General features: G+C 35.1%; 2 protein-coding genes across 6 annotated transcripts in view; one reads left to right on the top strand and one right to left on the bottom strand.

The window, feature by feature from the left end:
• Positions 1-2421: 2421 nt before the first annotated feature.
• LOC100376424 (uncharacterized) lies at positions 2422-11525 on the bottom strand. Of its 2 annotated transcripts, none has more exons than XM_006817934.3 (7): positions 11419-11525; positions 9949-10106; positions 8145-8347; positions 6509-6665; positions 5753-5982; positions 5241-5312; positions 2422-2895 (listed from the first exon to the last, which is right to left on the bottom strand). In XM_006817934.3, the coding sequence occupies exons 2-7, from the start codon at positions 9986-9988 to the stop codon at positions 2707-2709; spliced, it is 891 nt and encodes a 296-aa protein (XP_006817997.2). In that variant the 5' UTR covers positions 9989-10106; positions 11419-11525; the 3' UTR covers positions 2422-2706. The 2 variants fall into 2 exon arrangements, with proteins under 2 accessions (XP_006817997.2, XP_085362626.1); XM_085506500.1 differs by having other exon boundaries at positions 9949-10051; positions 11419-11480.
• Positions 11526-11719: 194 nt separating this feature from the next.
• The window catches only part of LOC100376877 (CCR4-NOT transcription complex subunit 2-like), a 48788-nt gene continuing 38470 nt past the window's right edge, over positions 11720-22037 (top strand). For 3 of the 4 annotated variants that reach the window (XM_085506497.1, XM_085506499.1, XM_085506496.1), the window contains exons 1-4: positions 11720-11806; positions 16363-16419; positions 17369-17410; positions 21168-21220. In XM_085506497.1, the coding sequence (XP_085362623.1) occupies positions 16385-16419; positions 17369-17410; positions 21168-21220 (130 nt within the window). In that variant the 5' untranslated portion in view covers positions 11720-11806; positions 16363-16384. The remainder of the gene's footprint in view (positions 11807-16362; positions 16420-17368; positions 17411-21167; positions 21221-22037) is intronic. The other variant, XM_085506498.1, reaches the window with a different exon arrangement.

The raw sequence follows: 22037 nt of genomic DNA, 5'->3' as shown, positions 1-22037 counted from the left end.
TCACCCTTTTGATGCGAAAATGACATTTTGCTGTAAACATTACCATTCTGAACAACATAACTGTCCAGACCTTGCCCACATGGTGTGTACAAGGCTCCCCTGGCTATTGATGTGTACACATAGTTTAAGTTAAATATAAGAGCTATCAAAATAGCATTTTGTCCCTCGTTAATCTACCTGAAAATTGTCTGGCAAATGTGTTGGATTGGCAAGTTTTGGCAAATAATCAGAAATAGTGTTTCGGCAAAATATGGCCATTAATATTGACAAGAGATATTATGAACACACACTATGAAGTATATGGTGGTTTTTGATGTTAAAATGACCAATCTGTGTTTGGGAAAAAATTTTCACATTGACTGTACCAAGGATCTAAGATTCCTCATCAACTACCATTCATTCTCCGTAGTTGTGTTTTAACTATCTTGTACAGGGAATTTAATTTTCTTACAGTAACTTAAAGTCTGTCTAAGTTAGTGATGAAACCAAATAATGTGGTTGTGATTAATGCTTGATCAGTAGTTTTATTATCAATGAACTTTTTGTGAGTAGAGTACTAGAGCTGTATTTGGAAGATGATCACCATATTTCTTTTTAGGAGAGTCTGGCAGAAATATGCGGACGTGCAAATAAGCTTGAAAATAATGAGATGTTCTTGTTTGTCACAAGAAGACAAGAATCTAGTCAGGATGTCATCCACTGCAGCATTTCACCACTTCATCATGTTTTGGCTTTTTAGTTAGAATTTGCTTAACTGGAATTTTCTGCGAATGACAACCAGACAAGACATGAAGGTTCTTGTCCCATTTAAAGTAACGTAAAGTCTATTCTTTATTTATTGTAGAAAATTGTCAAATCTGTGCAGTTGTATAGTGCTTTAGTGCATCAAATATTTTGGTTTGTGAAAATGTCGCTTTTTACATGATCTTGTAAAAGAATGCAAGTTAGGTGAACAGGGATTTCCCAGATCAGGGACATCCACATGATTTCGAGAAAAAAAAATTCCATAATGTGTTTTGTTTGATGTATGATAAATTATTCATCTCATCAGCAAACGTAGCATAGCAACAGATAAAAGTGAAAATAAAATAATTTACAGTATTTGTATGTACTGAAAAAGTACAGTACAAATTGTAATAGATTTCAGATTACCGAAATAAATATTTTATCCAACAAGAATCATGTGTAACCAAAAAAACATTCACGGTCATAGATGTGGGCTTTTGTAGTAAAAATTGTTAGTTTTACCTCACTGTTAAGTACCACCTGCGATAAACAGAAAATGGAGATACTTTTTGTACACTAAGTTCTGCATTTGACCAGCGGACTGATTCTTCCACTGTAAAGTGGCAAAATGTATTTTGACGTGACATTTCTTAAACTTTGATAGGCGCACTTGTAATTGTACACAAGACTGCTTTTAAACATCTAACACTGTATTTTAACTTGTGGTAGATGTCAGTTATCCTCACAGACCAAATACATTTGTTACTCTGGTTCTGACGGATAGCAGACTTTATTTTTGATTGTTATATTGTCTAGTTAGGGTTGGACCGAATATTGAAAACTAAGATTATTTTACTTTTACCAATGACATTTGGTGCTTAACTGTCTGTTATGCAACTGAAAATTTCATGCACATGTCTTGATAGCCAGAACACCAAAACTTGGCCAGTCACTTCACACATCACATCAGACTGGCAAACAAAATTAACAAGCGATGACAATACTTTAAATGTGTGAATAAACAACTTGTTTGACTAACAACATACATGTACATATTTGTTGCTATGCATAGTATGGGACCCTTATCTAAGGTACAGACATGTTTAAGTGTGATTCTTGGCCAACAAGACTTCAATGAATGGTCAGTTGCATTGTGATTGGACGAAACAATTGTTTTGTAGGAAGTTTAAAATTACGTAAATGATTTGTTGTCCAATCCTAGTTTAGTGTGCAAGAGTTTTGACATTTTTGTATGATTATTTGTATGCATTTATTGTTACCATGGATGCCAACCACCAAATACATTTGTTTCCATGGTGATGGTATCAATAAAACTCTTAACTGCAGGTTCTGTGTCTGTCATTAATAAAGATGGTGCTTGTCTTCTCGAGACTATTCTAAAATTATGTTAATGAAACTAGTACCAGGTAAATTTTGATGTGGACTGGTCCAGCAAAGTAAATGCTCTATTTTTATTCCAATCAAACAAAAAAAAAACTTGTATGATAGTCTTCATGCATGGCAGAAGCTCTTGAATGTCTAGCACTAAAATTGCTGAATAAATAGTGTCATTTCAAAACCACTTGCATCAAAGTTCTACTAAAATATACATGTAGTTTACAAAATCCAAACACAAAATTATAAATACATTGCTTTTATTTAACAACCACCCACCTTCTTTTTATCTTCCCACTATTTAACGAGAGTTGATCTGTTTTAGGAACATCTGATTTATAAGCGACCCATGCATGTGTTGCACTATAATCACCATTTAATAGCAATACCCGTAATTATATTTTTTGTAATGCGACAGAATGCCTTTTACTAGTGACTAAAAATAACACCGCAAATTTTAGATTATCAATGACATGCAATTTTCTTGGAACGTAGCTTCCAACTTTTATAGACTGCAGTGGTTGTCACACGGCCCATATCAAACGACATTGTGGCTACCATGCACTCCCTCCCCCCTCCCCCTGTTTATGGTTTTTCTCCTCTGGCAAGTCGTCTGTTGATATCATCAATAACTTCTGGGAGGTCCACAATACTGTCGATAACGTAATGTGCGCCGGAATCTATCAATTTAGTATACGCATTCTTCATTCTACGTTCAAATTCCACAGATTCCATTTCCTTGAGCTGCTCCTCGGATGCAGCTACGTAGTTTCCCTGTATTAAAAATAAAATGTTACAGCGGTTGCCAAAATGTGATCATGAAAATTATTACACTGCAGGGGTGTAATTAACACAAGCAGCCAGTCGGCTGAGAGCTCCGCTGTTAGCAATGCACATTTCAATTAAAGAACAGAAGATATCATTAGAAAATGGACAATATGTATAGTATCAAAGCAATGGGACTTGCTGTTTTCAACAAGAATTCAAAAATTACAGTTTTCACCAAAAATAATCGTCAAAATTGGATAATTGAAGATATCATGAAATGAACAAATCTGTAAGTGGTCCACATGTAGTACCTATATATGTAATATCAAGGCAATTGGACTTGTGGTTTTTAACAAGAAGTTGAAAATATCACTTTTTACCAAAAATGACAAAAATATTCACCAAAATTAGAGTACTTGAGATTTTGACATGAAATAAACAAATCTGAGAAAGAACCATCCAAGATACTTGCATATCAAATTTTAAAAAATTCGGATTGGGTTTTGAAGAAGTTGAAATTATAAAGTTAACGACTATGGACAATCAGTAATATGAACAGCTCCGCTTTGTTAACAGCGGAGCTAAAAAAAAGCACATTGTACTAGGTTGTGGGACAGAAAACTTTTTTTGCCAGCCACCCAAACAATTGTTGGGGGCAACAACACCAGTCGTGAAAAGTTTTTTTTTCAAACTACAATTCAACAACCACTATCCTACGACAGTACTTGTGTCAGCAAAAAGTTGGTTAATAATACTACCAGTACATTGGACCACGAAATTGTGTGGTATTCATTTTCTTGGTTGTTCTAATGGGCAACCACTTTTCATATTTATTTGTCATGTTATAAAAGTGGTTGTCGGGGACAACAGTCAAATTCTTCACCTTATGCTAGTGTTGCCTGATAAGGAAAAGAAAGAATATCGCACACAATCTAAATTACCGTAGGCCAAGAAGTAAAAATGTTGTGGTTCCTACAACCTGACTTATTTTTCACTGCCTGACCCTAAAATTTTTTTGGCCATATTTCACAAAATTGTGGCAAGCTTTGTAGGAGATTTTACAGAAATTCAAATTTGCAAAACTTGGTAATGTAAAAAACATAAAACATGAATTATGAAACACATATCTGCAAAAAAATTAAACAAAAAAATTGTAACAAAGATAAATATATAGGAAAATAATAAATATATCTCTACCTACATAATCCATTTTTGAAAAGCACCGGTATGTTATAGAAACCACAATTTTGTTTTATTTGGCCTTACTAGTACTACTAGTAAACCTGTATTTTTTATAAAGACCACCTGCCCATAAAATGATCACCTTAATTTAATAACACGTTAAGTGACCTGTAGAATAATTTATTTTCGCTTGGAATTTATTTTCGCTGAAGGGAAGATTCTGTGAAAATAAAATCCAGTGAATATACTTTTTTTCCTATATTTCACATTAAATAAATTCCATACAAAACTCCCAAAAAGTATAAGGCCAGTAAGCAGTGACTGTCCTTTTAGCACTGGTTTGGTCAAATGTACTTGTGTGTGAAGGTCAAAATGATAGGTGATTGCACGTGTTCATTTATAATCTTTACACTGACATTTTAAACTTGATAAAAAAACATCGTTTTATTTATGATCCACATCTTCAAATATCTATTCTTAATAGGCGACCTGACGGTTGAAATAGCTCTGCTATGAGTAAGAACATTGTGGTAGCCAAGTTGAGAACAACTTGTTAACAAAAATAATGTACACCTCAAATATCAAAGCAATTGGGCTGGCAGTGTTCAAGATGAAGTTGAAAATGACAAAAATATTTGCCAAAAATAAAGAATTGAACAAATCTGATCATCTATCTCTTATATGAACTGCTATGCTCTGTCGGCGGAGCTAATACAGTCTTTTTGCCACTCTACTTGGTGGCTATTGTTTTAAGTATGAGTAATTTTTGATAGAGGAGTTTTTTTTTGTTCAGCATCCTTTGTTCCTATTTCCTAGTAAAGTACTCTTTCTTTGTCAGTGTTTACTAGGAAAGAACTTTTTCTTTGTTGCATTTACTAGTAAGTGGACTGTTTTTCAGAACAAGTTTTTTTTCTCAGAATTCACTTGCAGAGTATTATTTCCCCCTCACTATTTAAAAATGGGGAATTCTTATGAGCATCAATACATTGGATTTGAACCAAAGATTTCCAGATCAGAGTCTGATCAGTGAGCTGTGTAGATGCTAGTTATGTATTATTTATGTATTGACATATTTATAGAGAAAACACAGGATATGAAATTAATTAACCCTAGGAACCAAGAGATATAATTGAGGCTTGACTGCATTGTCAGGATGTTGTACTACTTACTGTTTTAGCGACACCTATACTCCAACAGCCAGCAGTGATACCTTCCTTCACACCATCCACAGTATCATCAACCTAAGGTGGAGAACACACCCAAAATTAAATTGATACAGACTGCAATTGGGGATCAATATTAACATCTATTCAACCCTAATTGGGGCTGACCATTAGAAACTCGGTGAGATCATAAATTGCAAATTATATTTTACTTCATTTAGTTTTCAGGATGACATTGCTTTAATTATTTTGTCTTCCTACCAGTTGGCCATTTTAAATTCAATCAAATAAAATGATGTGCATCAAGGGTCCATATTGTCCAATCAATGAACCAAGTGAGAACAAAATATAAATACACAATCAAAATCTGATTCCAAAACTAAATAAAAATGGAAGAATTTTTAGCACAAAAATGACTGCCAATTCGGCCATCTTGAAATTGATCAGGAAAGATACCTGGAACAATTAATATTCTGATAGCATGTATTAACAATAGCAGTTACTATGGTGATAGTTACCTTGACAATGGCCTCAATGGGATGTACATCTAGTTTAATAGCATTGAGCCATACCATATAAGGGCAAGGTCTTGCCTGTGGCACTTCATCGGCGGCTACGTAACAATCTGGTGTATAACCTTGTTTGGTTGCTATGGGTTTCAGCATGTCAACAATAGGTGTGGGGTACCCTGTTGAAGATCCAATTTTGATTCCATCTTGTCGTAGCTTTTCTACTACTTCTAGAGTTCCTGCAATAACAATTAAAGAACATATACACTAAAAGGAAAAACATTGTTACTATGGAAACAAGTTCAGATACTGTCATTAATTTGATGGAACCTTATTCCACTCAGCAAAATATCAAAAATTTGTAGAGTTTTAAAATTATACCTAATAAGACCCGCCAATCTTAAACATTTGAGCGCAAAATTCATACATTCACAAAATTTGTAATATTACATAATTTTTTTCAAAATTTTGATCAAAACTTGTAGCCAATTAGAAATTATGTCCATTTGGACAAAATTTTCAAAATATAGAAACATTAATAAAAACAAGAATATGTTGCACCAAATTTTCCATTTTCAGAACTGTGCATGAGCTGATCTCCTGTTGTCCAGCAGTTATTTATCGGTATCTACTTTGTGTGCACTATGCACTACGCTTTGTGCAGATCATAACATCACAAAAAACTTATGAGTCCCATATCGAACAGCACGCACCGCGGTGATCAACGCCTTTTGACTATGATCAAGCACAACACATTTTACTCACCTGGTATAACATTGGAATAATTTTTCAGACTTTCCAACTGTATTGGTACAAACTGTTTATACATTCTGTCAATGTCTGCTTCTGTTGGGGGCTTACCATAGTGTGCTACCCAGCGAGATTTGACACCTTCATTTTCTAACACTTTCTGGATATGAACCTAAATTGAACAAAGATATTCTAATAAAAGTACTCTGCAAGTCATCTTTGGACTTACCAACTCAGAAATTTTAGATGGCTAACCAACTCATTAATTTGAGATGGCTTCCGAACTCATTAATTTGAGATGGCTCCCTAACTCACCACCATTTGAGATGGCTTCCGAACTCACTACCATTTGAGATGGCTTCCGAACTCAGTACTGTTTGAGATGGCTTTCAAACTCAGTACCATTTGAGATGACTTTTATAATTCAGTACCATTTGCGATGGCTTTCTAACTCACTACCATTTGAGATGGCTTCCTAACTCAGTACCATTTAATATGGCTTCCTAACTCAGTACTATTTGAGATGGCTTCCTAACTGATTAATCAGTACCATTTGAGATGGCTCCCTAACTCAGTACCGTTTGAGATGGCTTTCAAAGTCAGTACTATTTGAGATGACTTTCCTAATTCAGTACCATTTGCGATGGCTTTCTAACTCATTACCATTTAAGATGGCTTCCTAACTCAGTATCATTTGAGATGGCTTTTCTAACTCAGTACTATTTGAGATGGCTCCCTAACTCAGTACCATTTGAGATGACTTTTCTAACTCAGTACTATTTGAGATGGCTTCCTAACTCAGTACCGTTTGAGATGGCTTTCAAACTCAGTACCATTTGAGATGACTTTTCTAATTCAGTACCATTTGTGATGGCTTCCTAACTCAGTACCATTTGAGGTGACTTTTCTAACTCAGTACCATTTGTGATGGCTTTCTAACTCAATACCATTTGAGATGACTTTTCTAACTCAGTACCATTTGAGATGGCTTTCAAACTCAGTACCATTTAAGATGGCTTCCAAACTCAATACCATTTAAGATGGCTGATTAACACAGTACCATTTGAGATGGCTTCCTAACTCAGTACCATTTGAGATGGCTTTTCTAACTCAGTACTATTTGAGATGGCTTCCTAACTCAGTACCGTTTGAGATGGCTTTCAAACTCAGTACCATTTGAGATGACTTTTCTAATTCAGTACCATTTGTGATGGCTTCCTAACTCAGTACCATTTAAGATGGCTTCCTAACTCAATACCATTTAAGATGGCTTTTTAACACAGTACCATTTGAGATGGCTTCCTAACTCAGTACCATTTGAGATGGCTTTCTAACTCAGTACCATTTAAAATGGCTTTTCTAACTCAGTACCATTTAAGATGGCTTTTTAACTCAGTACTCAGATGGCTTTCTAATTTATAAATACAAACAGCATCATGTCAATGCTTGTTTCAACATCGTTATTTGACATATTAATATTGATTAATATCACGATTGACCTTGATTTCCAGATATACCCAGATAGATGGAGATAAACAAGAATAATAATTCCATTCATCACAAAATACCAGTAAAAGTATGAGATCTAGAATGGGAGACAAAAGCATGCTATATAATATGTCTCATGTTTATAAATAGCTCCTCAGCTTACCCTCTTATGTGTACCCATAGGCCCCCTAGCTTCTTCATCTGTGATGGGCACTCCTTCATTTTTAAAGATTTTGACGAATGTTAGTACTGGTGCAAATACCCCACAGTCCACCACAGTACCAGCCCAGTCAAACACAACAGCCTTGACTCTTCCAGTGTATGTACATTTACAGTGATATTCCATACGCGGATTACACCACTGACCTGCAAGTGAAAATAAAAAAATAAATAATTAGTCCAGACTTGAATGCAATGTGAATGAAAAAAAAAATCAACTTTAATGTGTACTTCATGTAAATACTACATGTATTCCACATTGTTATGTAGTTTCATTACTCAATACTCATCCCAAATTACAATATTCAAGAGAGTCTGAACACCTAGCCACAGTTTTTATGACTGTTTTCCGTAGTGGTTGTTGTCCGGTGGTGAAAAATGCCAAAATGTCCTCTTTTTCAAGAATACCCTACTTGTTGTGCTGTATGTAAGCCTGTTCCCTTTCAGCATACCAGTACATTCCACTGAGCAATAATAATATTTATTGACACAACTGACCACAGTACAGCAGTGAAGTCTCAATAAATAAGGCAAAATAATACTAAGTAGAAAACTATCATTAGAAGGAAAATAATAACTTGAGAAAGCAAACGTTTCCCAGATTTGATTGTATCATCTCACTGTATACTAGTATATTCCAGTTGCCATATTCCAGTGTGTATATGCTATTATATAAGCTACGAACTGGTCTGTATTATAGAGTAGTAATTTAGCAGATTTTTGTTTTACAAATGGGAAGATTGATGATAACAATCACTATAACCAGAGGTACATTACTTGGGGTTTGCAACGCGCATAGTACTGTATGGTGACATCATGCCAAGACCTCATTCAAGTCTCATCTCGTAGATAGCGAGACTGATGCTACGACCTTTTGACATGACATAGGCAGTTTGTAATAAAACAATAAAACATGTATTACCACATTCATAGTGAAAAAATGTAATACATCGAAAATGTAAAGAAAATATAGTTATCGTAATCCGTCATATCGTGAGCAGCTATTTTGATCTACCTGAACATTATCCTAGTTACCTCGGGCATGCGCATTCGCATTTTTCTGAGTTGGAACGCTTATGCAAGAGTGAGATTGAAACAGGATCTTGGTATCATGTCACCGTAGTTGCACACCCCAAGTAATGTACCTCTGCTATAACTAAGCAACAAAGTTTTTTAGTTACTAACTAAGAACGTGATCTTAAACTACTATTAGTAGATATGTATGTAAATACATGTATTTATAGCAATCAAACACATCTCTGACAGAGGTGGATCCAGGTTTTGACACTCAAGACTGAATTTATAATAATTGTCGAATTCTGGAGAATTATTACATTTTTTCGTACTTTTTAGCAAAATTCTTTTTATTTTTGTTACCTTGTAATGAAGCTGAATATGCCTGGATTTGCACCTAGACAAGAACGAGTTACTCATGGTTGTGAGATTTTTTTTATTTTCAAACCTCAGTATAAATGACAGACACAAGAATTAGAACATATTTTCCACAGTCTCTCACAGGCTGCCGTTGATTGGCAGATTCACAGTAGCATTGAGGTGAGCCAAGTCTAATCCTAATTTTGTACAAGAAATTCAAGTTAATAAATATATATTTTTGCTAGTGTTAAAAAAACATTAAGGGAAAAGTTGATCAGATGATGACACTTAATTTACTGCGCAATTCTGCAGCATCAGTGATCGTGTTAGTGGCTATGAAATGAGGTTTAGACGGAACACGAACATGAACTCACCTTCCATGCTTAGCTTGGCCTTTTTATGTGGCAATGTCATATCTTTGATGTTTATCAGTGTCTTTGTTTGTTATAACTTATCTTGAACTTGGGAAAACAGGTCCTGTCAGATTAATAGTTTTTTTTAATAATAGTATTTTATAACCACTTTGAAGGACCTAGCAGAGTAAACAAAAAGAAAAAAAAAATATTTTTCTCAAAAAATACATATTTAAATTTTGAAATCATAATAATCTTAGCTATAGTGAAAGGCAAAAAGCTCTACATACCTACAAGTATAACAAGTCGTAAATACCGATCATTAATTTTCATTCAAATATTTGATAATGATTGGCTCAAAAGCTCCATATTGTTTGCGTCCATATAGCACAAACAAGCCTTCATGTGACAAAGCAACTACAACCGCCCACTTATTCAAAATGAAGGGCTTGCTGATTGGATTTGATGATATTGAACTAACTAATTCTATTCTAATTTGTATAAACATGTATACTGGCCATAGATGATGTATTTTCCCTGCATTATTTTGTGTCAAATAGAATCTGAATACAAAATTAGCTAAAATACTACAAAAATATTTGTCTAAATAATGTAACTCGCCATTAGAGACTGGAAGCCTTGTCGATATACTATATCCCACACACAAATGTATTGCCGACTGCCAGTGGGTAGCTCTATTTTTGTCGGTTAATGTCTACATGTACACTGATGCAAATCACAAATTCAGCAGACTGTAAGTATAAGCTGCATGTACCTTGTACACTATGTACAAGCCATCACTTAATCCTTTAATACTAGTATCAGAAATACTGTGTCCCAAAATATCCATGATTAGGAAAGAATGTTGTACCCCCACCCCTAGCTCTACCCCCCTCTAGATAGCTACAGGTGTCCTTATGAGGGGCATACTGTTCCCTAAGAGTTCCTCAGGGCCCCCTCACCCATAACTTCAATAAAAAAACCTGCCCACCATTATCCCACTGTCCCTCAACACGGGTAGGTGATTACCCCTCCTGTATTTTAATGGTATATACCCCTATTTGGAGGGTCATACTCAGGTCATACTGAATTACATTTGGGTGCTGGCGTGTTAGGGTTAGTGCTCAGGTTAGCGGTGAGGGAGCCCTTTCCATAATTTAGATTTATATGTTTTAAATATGTGTTCTCGTAGTAGTTAGTGTAACCGTTTTAACACAGTCACTTGGGGGCTGAAAATCAATAAATACTAATTTTCAAAAAAAAATCATATACGTATAGCGGATGATTTTTTTTGAAAATTAGTATTTATTGATTTTCAGCCCCCAAGTGACTGTGCATTTTAATTCCTTCTGAGGAAAAATTAAAAACTATAATTGTTGGTAGAAATCACAGAATTACTATTCAAGGGTGCGGTAATACATTCTCCAACAAATGTATCAAAAATATTATATATTTATCAACAGATCATAATAAAACTATTTTTTTTCTTACCAATATAGAAAAGAAAGTACACACATTCGAACCAGCCTTGGCTACAAAATCCCGGAGCTCAATCTATCCCATCATAGCGGAAGAAACCATCACAGAATAGGGGTGCATGGAAACTAATACGAGTACGAGCAGCCATTACTCGCTCATTTATCGCATCAGTTCTATGAACTTCAAAACATGACGTATTTAACTTATTAAATAAATATATTGGATGACACACATGGAATCTTACTCGCCAAATTGCCGTAATAAGTTATTTGTCATACTGAATGGCCCAACTAACGCGAGGTATCGCGAGAGTTGAATTTTGACGAGGTCAAAGGATATTGTTTTTATTCTCCACTTCCATGAAATAAGAAACGGACATCATATTTATGCAAAAATACAGGTAAAATCGGATATTAATTGATCTGTATGTACTTTGAATGAATCAGTCAATGTCTGAATGGTGCATTAGTCATATCATTTCTAATACATTACCGAAATGGTTCTGTAATGTATCTTTTTAAATTTTCGGTTTAAATGTTTAACAAAGCAGCGCCGCCATTTTCCCTATCGGCCATGACCCAATCGCTTCATTGACAGTATTACGTACCCACGTGTGGAGACTGTTTTTGGAAAAAAAAAATCTGATGCATTTTCGGATTGTACATGAAACAACTCACAGGAGTGTACTCTTGTGTAACAATTAATCGACGGATTTTTGAGTTCACATGTTTTTGCTGACCTAGTTAGTTTGATGACGCATTGTATTTCAACCTGTACGCGTATTTCTGTCTGTGTTTTCATTACAAATACACGCAAGACCCCTTCTTGTTCCAAAATGGGGGAATCCCTTTCTAATATTGTGTGTGAGAGCATAATCTGGGGTTAACGCAATATGTGCATATTTTCGTTCCACCATGCACGCAGTGATACATGTCCTCCAACAGGAATGATTTGGTACCCATGGATTTTGAGTCGCAATGAAATAATTAGTAGTCACCTTGTAGAATTCTTGGGTGAGATGTATCAAAGGATAAATAAAGATCGTAAATTGTTATGACACCTAATTTTTATAATTCCCACACATATTTTGTTTATAAAATGTGAATTTCGTATTAACAAATTAGAGGTACATGTAATAACTATATAGTAAGATTTTTGTGAATATATCACTGTATTCGGCAGGTGCATTACGCAGGTCGGGTCGCATCGGGTCGGGTCAGGTCGTCGGGTCGGGTCACAATTTAGGTTGCAGATAATCCAATTTTTGCCATACAACATTATATTTTCACATATTGTTTATCTGAACTGCTTATCTACCTACATTTAATTATTTTGTACGATGTTTTGGATTTTATGAATGAAGTGGCTATTCGTCCAGTTCATTTCCAGTGTACGCTGCTATGTGATCGTTGTTAAATACTGTAAAGGGGGTAATTATTCACTGGGTTTTAATTTAGCTTATTTCGCTGACTGGAAAAATGCGCTAAATTAAAACCCAGTGAATATGTACAATTTAGCATGGAACACATTATCAAAATGATAAAACCGTGAATTTAAAACCTACTGAATATGCCTGAAATGGTAAATCAGTGAAATTTAAACCCAGTGAAAATTAGTCATTTTACAGTAGTTGAATGTTTTACTAGTTCTAAGATACAATTCTATTTCGTTTCAAACATGAATCTCCGACCATGTCCTTCCAGAACGTACAAATGTGGTCTAGCTCCACGGTGCATCCTGGCCTAGGCTCGGTGTACACCCAGACCGTCGCTGACAGCATGGACTATTCCATAGCTGATTGGGGGGGGGGGGGGTACTCAGTATGACAGGAGACGTTTTTTTCCTCTTGTTGTCACATTATAATTTCTCCAAATTCCAAAACTGAACGTCGCTATTTGAATGCGATTGTTACCAAACCTCAATAAACTCATTGCTTTTTCAAAACGTTGCATGCTGGTGATTATCTGATGGGAAGTCTGTTTGAAGATTTAAAATTCAGAGCCCCAAAGGTAATTGGGTCATACTGCATTAAATGTATTAATAAAAGCACCCACTCACTAGACTATTGAAAAGATGCAAAGAATTTGAATTTTACAAACAGCCAATATAATGTTGTCAGGCCAACAAAAACAATCAATATGTAACGAATAAATAGATAAATGTTGAAGCAATGTTGTATGTGTAAATCCATTTTAGTGATCAATTCGAGATTCAAAGCACCTGATGGGAACATTAATGTTTTTATGACATCCAAGAATCATTGATGTATACTCTCAATTGCTAAATTAGCATATTGTGTAATATTTATTAAGATATCCTGATACTTACAACATAAATAAATTGTACTTGTATTCACGATAATTCATACATCTGCATTCGTGTGAATTACTGTGTAATTACATACACATACACAATAGTTATTTCCATTCATCTAACTTTTAAATTATTGTATATGTTAGGGGCGTTTTTTTTTTAAAAAAAACTTGTTTCCCTGATTACAGAATTCAGATAATCTGTAAGCGACACGAATCATTTACTGATTAAAATATTGTTATTTTCGGCAAATAATTTGTAAATATTTTGCATTTAAACCCCATTTTTAATTCTCTGATAACAGTTTAATTGTTTTTGTTTGTTTCGTTTCGTTTCTTCGATTAAAACGAGCAATGTTACCCTACAATTATTTCATTCTAATTGTTGACGTTCCTTTATGCGTTTTGTCTTGTTGGGTCCTCGGCGACAATAAAAGTAAGTAAGCACATGGACATGGGATTATGAACACATCGTATATTCATTTGATATATAGGGTTTACCACAATTACGAAATCTTATTACTGGCACACGGGGAGTTAGGGGGAGTCCCCCAAGGCGCATTCTCCCATTCAGCCCGCCAAAAAAAATGACAAATGAATTGACAAACCAAGCCCACCTTCGACCACGTCAATAGGAACGCCCCCCCCCTCCTCACCGAATTTCTTGATCAGTCAAAGATGGCGGACAAACCAATCGACCAATCAACATTCTGAAAGTTAGGTGCACCAGTCCTCATGGTCCCCAATTTGCATGAGAAGTTTCAGAAGTCTAAGTTCAAGTTCTCGGTCGACAAAAAACGGCGGAAGAAGAAAGAAGAAAGAAAAACTTAAAAACTTGATCATAAACAATAGGGTTAAAATTGACTTGGACCCTCATAAGCTTCATGTCAAAAGTAAAACAATAAACCAGAATTACAGAAGAAGTAAATAAATAAATAAAAAAATAAGCAGTAATAATCAAAAAGTATAAAAAGCCATACCATACTTGCTCTATTAGACACCATCTTTTAATAGAAGATTACCTAAGCAATAGTAAAAGTCCAAATTTACTTTTATGGATCAGTAAAATAACATACGCAACAAAAAGTTCAAGAACGCTTCTGTGCTGGGTAAGTTTATATCGCAAAACTAGGCGTTGGGGTGTTCTTTTCGTCACATAAAACGAACTGACTAAACAAGCGGAATTGTTATTGAATCGGACAATGATAGCGTTGTGTTTTCTTGAGTTGAACAGACGTGAGGTATAATTCAAACTCTTTTATTTATACCCAGCATGAACATCAATACGTTGTAAAGCAAATACTTCTTGATATAAAATATGGATTGTTAAATAATAGTTTCATGAGGAGTTGACATCGTAGAGAGCATAGAAAGGAGGGTGTGTGTAACGAGCATCAGTTGCGAAGCTACCATAGGAGGGATTACAATGGCGGCCTGAATTGGGCTTCTCACGACAGCGCTTTGCCTGGTTAAAGTAGTTGTTAACGTTAGAGCGGCATTTGTCTTGGTGACAACTAATCTGAGAAGTGCCAAACACGTGTTGGTACTCTAGAATATATCGTGCCAAAACGTTCCGAAAATAAAACAACGCTAATGATTGGTGCATACAAAACGAAACGTAACACTGTCGTTTCATATTAGAAATGACATGCGACTAACACGAGACAGAAATTCGGTGGGAATTTAGCGGTAAGCAGACAAAGTATCATGAGAACGCAATGGGAAACAATGTAGCGACCATTTGGAGATAGCATCACGGTTGCTACAGAAACCGATCTAGTCTCTCAGGGTTCAACTCGTGGTTATCAAAACAATGTCTCAAGTTACAAAATAACTTAGAACACATCATAAAAAAGTAAAATTTTGCATGTTATATAACTGCGCGCGACAGCTTCGTGATATCTTTCTGCCATGATGCGATGATGCTCACGCAAAACTTCAAAAAAAAACTGGTAGTTTAATACAGTATATTATGATTCTAATCGACGTAATAATCCCGTGGTTATCAAGCTTTTTATTCATTTGAAGAACAGATCGTCAGTTTATTTATATGTATTTATAACGACAATTATATGTGATGAAAATTGTATGGTTAATAATAAAATTACAACATTTTTTCATAGAATAATTTATTATTACTGTCTAAATTGTGACCCGACCCGACGACCTGACCCGACCCGATGCGACCCGACCTGCGTTATGTACCTGCCGCACTGTATTGGTGTATGAATTTCTGTTGTGTCATTGGTTTGTCAGTAAATTTTTGGTAATTTTCAAGAAAAAAGATATCAATTTACTACTAACAGAAAGCAAAGAGTATAGCAGTGATGTGTTCTATCAGTTTTATGTAGAAGGTACACTGTTTGTACACATGTGTGGATTCACTAATAAAGTATTGTTTATTTGAGCTTTTTACCTCCATGTTTGAGATCAGTAATTTAGCTGACAATGTTCCTGATTGCGATGTAATCTCTCAAACATCGGGTAAATGTGTAGTTGTATTCACATAACATTTTTCATGCACATTTCAAATCTGAACATTCAATGATTTTGCAAGACCAAAATCATATTGAATATAAATCACCAACTAAATATCTTCACTAGTATGAAATGTACATATAATTGTGTGTGTGTTTTATTGTAGTCGTTAATACCGTAGCAGCATAATGTCACATCTTAACCCTATGCCAGGGCTTGGACAGTAAGTATTCAGATTAAACTTGATGTTGTCAAATTTGTCAATAATTCTGAATGTTGTGACTATGTTCAACTGATTGTCATGGATACGATATTTCATTAATGCATATTTGGGCAAGTTAAGCCATCCAATTGTTAGTATTGAGTAAGGCTTGCACTGAATTTACATTACATGTAGATCACACACTCCGATCTACTTAGACAGGACCTGTTGTGTCTCAGCGGTATTTATAGATAATTCTATTTTGACCTATTCTTGTGTCACTATGACCTGTTGTTTTATCCTACATCCTAAATTACTTATTGCAAGTGAGTGCGCATACTACAATGTAACTGTAGAACTCATCACAATTGATCATTATGCTGCTAGCGACCACTAGACTCTTGGTGGCATTTCTTTCATTTGATCCATGATCATGCTGTATTGTTGGCAGATCTTTTCCTATTTCTACTTGATTAATTAAATTCCTTTGAAACTGCTATGAAGCCATGTCTTGGGGTCTCTTCACTCTATGAATGTAAAAGTGGATCACTCACTCCAGTGTAAGGATGTGTACAAATAAGTGGTGCCTTTAGGTTCTTAGTAAATAGCCCTGGTCGATAATGGCCGAAAACATTGAAAATTGAGTTAAAACACACTGCAGCATTTTCTAGTTACTCCCATTGATTAGAAAGAGCATCAATAGAGTAAACCAAATTTTTCAATTTTGTTGGAATTTCTGCCTCTTCCATTCTACGCATCAAAAATGTTTGTTTCGCATAATATGCAGGGTATTTGTATTTCAATTGTGTGGTTAAATCATCCAACATACATGTACAGGAGCAAATGAATAATCGTTCTTGAGGTGATTTAATTTAAAAACATACACGTAACTCACAACCTCTTGATTCTAACTAGTTGTTCATTAACTGTCATTGCTACTATCACTACTACCTCCTCATCTCACTCTTAGACGTACCTTGCAATTGGCCGATCATCTTCCGTGGACAAATACGTAAGTATAGCGAGACAAAGCAAATAATATATAAATACAAATCAGTTATGTTTGAATGTTGTTGTCTGTTTTCGTGTTCAACCACCTTATGGTTCTGAATCAATAAACTTATAATGTTTCATGAACTCATTTTATCTATGTGATTGATTACTTCACGTTTACCTGTCAAGACTTAAAGCAAATGGTTCTGAATCAATAAACTTATAATGTTTCATGAACTCATTTTATCTATGTGATTGATTACTTCACGTTTACCTGTCAAGACTTAAAGCAAATGGTTCTGAATCAATAAACTTGTAATGTTTCATGAACTCATTTTATCTATGTGATTGATTACTTCACGTTTACCTGTCAAGACTTAAAACAAACAAATATCTACTGGGTACTCAATTTAAAGTACTGGTACAAAATGTACATGCGTTTATTATGTACATTTAGGGAAACAAATGTTAGTGTTATGGCATGTGCATTTCACATTTTACCTTATTTCCACTTTTATTTGAGATGCTCTTGCAATTAAACAGAAATGGGATAGATACAAAAATATAAACTTTATAAATGTATAGGAAAAAAATAAAAGAAACATGGATATCTAAAGCCTATGTAAAGATTTTTGACAACAACTAACATGACTGAATTACCAAATAACTGATGAATAGATAGTTTAAATTAATTTAACAAGTGGCTCATCTATATTAACCTTTTGAACAAACTTTTGTCATCAATCACGATTTTTTTTCCATAATAGGGAAAACATAGAAAAATGCTTAAAAACAGCCATTTTGTTGTACACAAATTTTGCCAAGAAAAATGACAGTAGAATTAGGGAAATTGTGAATTGTGTTTCTGAGGAGGTAGTGGTCTTCTTTTTCATCATGGTTTTCAGTTGTGTTGTCAGCAGTGGAAGTATCTGTTGGGGAAAATGGGACAATTTGTAGTCATGAACATTTCACTGGGGTCTCATTGCCATAACATTTTTAAAATTCACAAATTTCTTGCACTGAAAATTATATTATTATACTAAATTATTTATTTGGGAAATGTTTTGAATCGGGTATATACAAAATGCATGAAATGAAAAGAAATTTTCCTAAGTTTGTCCAATGTCACTGAGAATCTTCTAAGAGGCTTGAAGGAACACTGCATACTGTAAATAATTGTATGCTGCTGGATAACATTGAAAACCCTGATTTCTTGTACTCATCTCTCTTCTAATATATGCTGTTCATCTATATTTCTAGTTTTGCCTTCATCATAGCATGCACTTTACTTACTTAAAAAGTCTAATAATGTGTGTTTGGTTTCGTATTTGTATGCTGATTGCATACCTTATAGAGGTAAATTTGGGGTTTAGTTTTGTGATGTGAATAATACAATTGTATCAATAAATTGTATCTTTTGTATAAATTTATGATTTGAACACACTGATTGCTAAATGCCATCTTTAGCACTCAGTGGATTGGTCAGAAAAAGTAGAGATCTCAATCTGAGATCATTCCTGAAGACTTATTGGAACAATTAATACTGTGGAATACTTTATTTTCGCTGGAATTAATTTTCACCGAAAAGGCGTTTTTGGCGTTTTGTATGGAATTTATTTTCACTGCTTTTTGATGAGTTTAATGTGAAATATAGGAAAACAAGTATATTCGCTGGATTTTTTTTTCACAGAACCATCTCTTCAGCGAAAATGCAAAAATAAAGTATTCTACAGTATGCAAAATATTTGAATGAATTATGTATGAATTTGTGAGAAGTGTGTACTAAAATGCAATCTCTTCAATGTTAGTGTGAAACTACCACTACTGGTAGTACATTGCCCATTGGTTTATCCCATCCTGCCATGATTATAAATGCAGACTAACACTACTGGTAGTACATTGCCCATTGGTTTACCCCATCCTGCCATGATTATAAATGCTGACAAACACTACTGGTACTACATGTACATGGCCCATTGGTTTATCCCATCCTGCTATGATTATAAATGCTGACAAACACTACTGGTACTACATGTACATGGTCCATTGGTTTATCCCATCCTGCTATGATTATAAATGCTGACAAACACTACTGGTACTACATGTACATGGCCCATTGGTTTATCCCATCCTGCCATGATTATAAATGCTGACAAACACTACTGGTACTACATGTACATGGTCCATTGGTTTATCCCATCCTGCTATGATTATAAATGCTGACAAACACTACTGGTAGTACATTGCCCATTGGTTTATCCCATCCTGCTATGATTATAAATGCAGACAAACACTACTGGTAGTACATGGCCCATTGGTTTACCCCACCCTGCCATGATTATAAATGCAGACAAACACTACTGGTAGTACATGGCCCATTGGTTTACCTCATCCTGCCATGATTATAAATGCAGACAAACACTACTGGTAGTACATGTCCCATTGGTTTACCCCATCCTGCTATGATTATAAATGCTGACAAACATTACTGGTAGTACATGGCCCATTGGTTTATCTCGCCCTGCCATGATTATAAATGCTGACAAACACTACTGGTAGTACATGGCCCATTGGTTTATCTCACCCTGCCATGATTATAAATGCAGACAAACACTACTGGTAGTACATGGCCCATTGGTTTACCCCACCCTGCCATGATTATAAATGCAGACAAACACTACTGGTAGTACATGGCCCATTGGTTTACCCCATCCTGCTATGATTATAAATGCTGACAAACACTACTGGTAGTACATGGCCCATTGGTTTATCCCATCCTGCCATGATTATAAATGCTGACAAACACTACTGGTAGTACATGGCCCATTGGTTTACCCCATCCTGCCATGATTATAAATGCTGACAAACACTACTGGTAGTACATTGCCCATTGGTTTACCCCATCATGTCATGATTATAAATGCTGACAAACACTACTGGCACTACATGGCCTATTGGTTTATCCCATCCTGCCATGATTGTAAATGCTGACAAAGACTACTGGTACTACATGTACATGGTCCATTGGTTTATCCCATCCTGCCATGATTATAAATGCTGACAAACACTACTGGTAGTATATGGCCCATTGGTTTACCTCATCCTGCCATGATTATAAATGCAGACAAACACTACTGGTAGTACATTGCCCATTGGTTTACCCCATCATGTCATGATTATAAATGCTGACAAACACTACTGGCACTACATGGCCTATTGGTTTATCCCATCCTGCCATGATTGTAAATGCTGACAAAGACTACTGGTACTACATGTACATGGTCCATTGGTTTATCCCATCCTGCCATGATTATAAATGCTGACAAACACTACTGGTACTACATGGCCCATTGGTTTACCTCATCCTGCCATGATTATAAATGCAGACAAACACTACTGGTAGTACATGTCCCATTGGTTTACCCCATCCTGCTATGATTATAAATGCTGACAAACACTACTGGTAGTACATGGCCCATTGGTTTATCTCGCCCTGCCATGATTATAAATGCTGACAAACACTACTGGTAGTACATGTCCCATTGGTTTATCTCACCCTGCCATGATTATAAATGCAGACAAACACTACTGGTAGTGCATGGCCCATTGGTTTACCTCATCCTGACATGATTATAAATGCCGACAAACACTACTGGTAGTACATGGCCCATTAGTTTAACTCGGTCTTCACCTTTAAAATATTGTTTTCTATAGATTCTAAAGGGGCAATGTTAACCTCGTCAATCCAAATCATCATGTTATGTCTTTGATTACAGGTTTGGGATGTCACAAGAAGCAAGGAAGAGTCAGCCAGATCTGTCGTCTCCAGGTAAAAAGTATTTTTAAGTCTCCACTGTTAATACCTTATTTTACAGGCATGTTATTTGGTCTGTATATAAAAGTACAAACCAGAAGCAATGCACGGAAAAGTGTGGACACTCTCCAGTCAGTGCCTAGATCTGGTCGGTACCAAATTTACATATAGGTTCTTCTACATTCAGGCCTAAAAATTCAAAATGGCTGGTAGTTATTTAAAAATGTGCTTTCACAAAAAAACACATTGAAGCCAGAAAGTTGTCGTAGTGTGCCACTTTTGATATTGGTTTTGGGTGCTAAATTCGCTAAATTAAATAATATTAGAGCTGATTGTTTCCTTGACCAATTTGTGAACTTGAAATCTATTGAATATGCTCAAAATATAGAAATACAGTTTCCATGTCTTTGTATATCAAACACAGGTCATTTGTTTGGCAAAAAACATCAATGCAAGAATTAACAACAGTAGCAAATTTCTGTTTTTGAGCTCAGTTTATGTAGAAAATCTGTATCGTTGATTTTACTGCTTATTTGTTATATAATATAATAATATATTTAATAAAATATTTAAAACTACGATGAAAGTATCATAATATTATTACCAGGAGGGTAGGTGATTTTTGATACTATTAGTAGTACAATGTGGAGAATTAGATGTTGGGAGAATTTGAAGTGTTCACTAAGGGGATAGAGAATGAGATAGAAGTACCTGACAACATATTTTATATTCATGAATATATTATGTGCTTAAAAAGAGTACTTATTATAGCACCACACTCTGACCAACTGAGCTTACCTACCACTTGTATGCTTGGGTATTTGACAAGATT

This window comes from Saccoglossus kowalevskii, chromosome 12 (assembly GCF_978046115.1).
Source record: "Saccoglossus kowalevskii chromosome 12, keSacKowa6.1, whole genome shotgun sequence".
NCBI lineage: Eukaryota > Metazoa > Hemichordata > Enteropneusta > Harrimaniidae > Saccoglossus > Saccoglossus kowalevskii.
This window is presented reverse-complemented; position numbering and strand designations above follow the sequence as displayed.

Bases quoted from the DNA above. Each gene is read 5' to 3' on its own strand.
- LOC100376424 (XM_006817934.3), bottom strand. From the start codon at position 9,988: ATGACATTGCCACATAAAAAGGCCAAGCTAAGCATGGAAG. The intron at 8,348-9,948 runs GTGAGTTCATGT...TTTCACTTGCAG, and splicing joins GGCCAAGCTAAGCATGGAAG to GTCAGTGGTGTAATCCGCGT. The intron at 5,983-6,508 runs GTGAGTAAAATG...TTGTTATTGCAG, and splicing joins TTATTCCAATGTTATACCAG to GAACTCTAGAAGTAGTAGAA.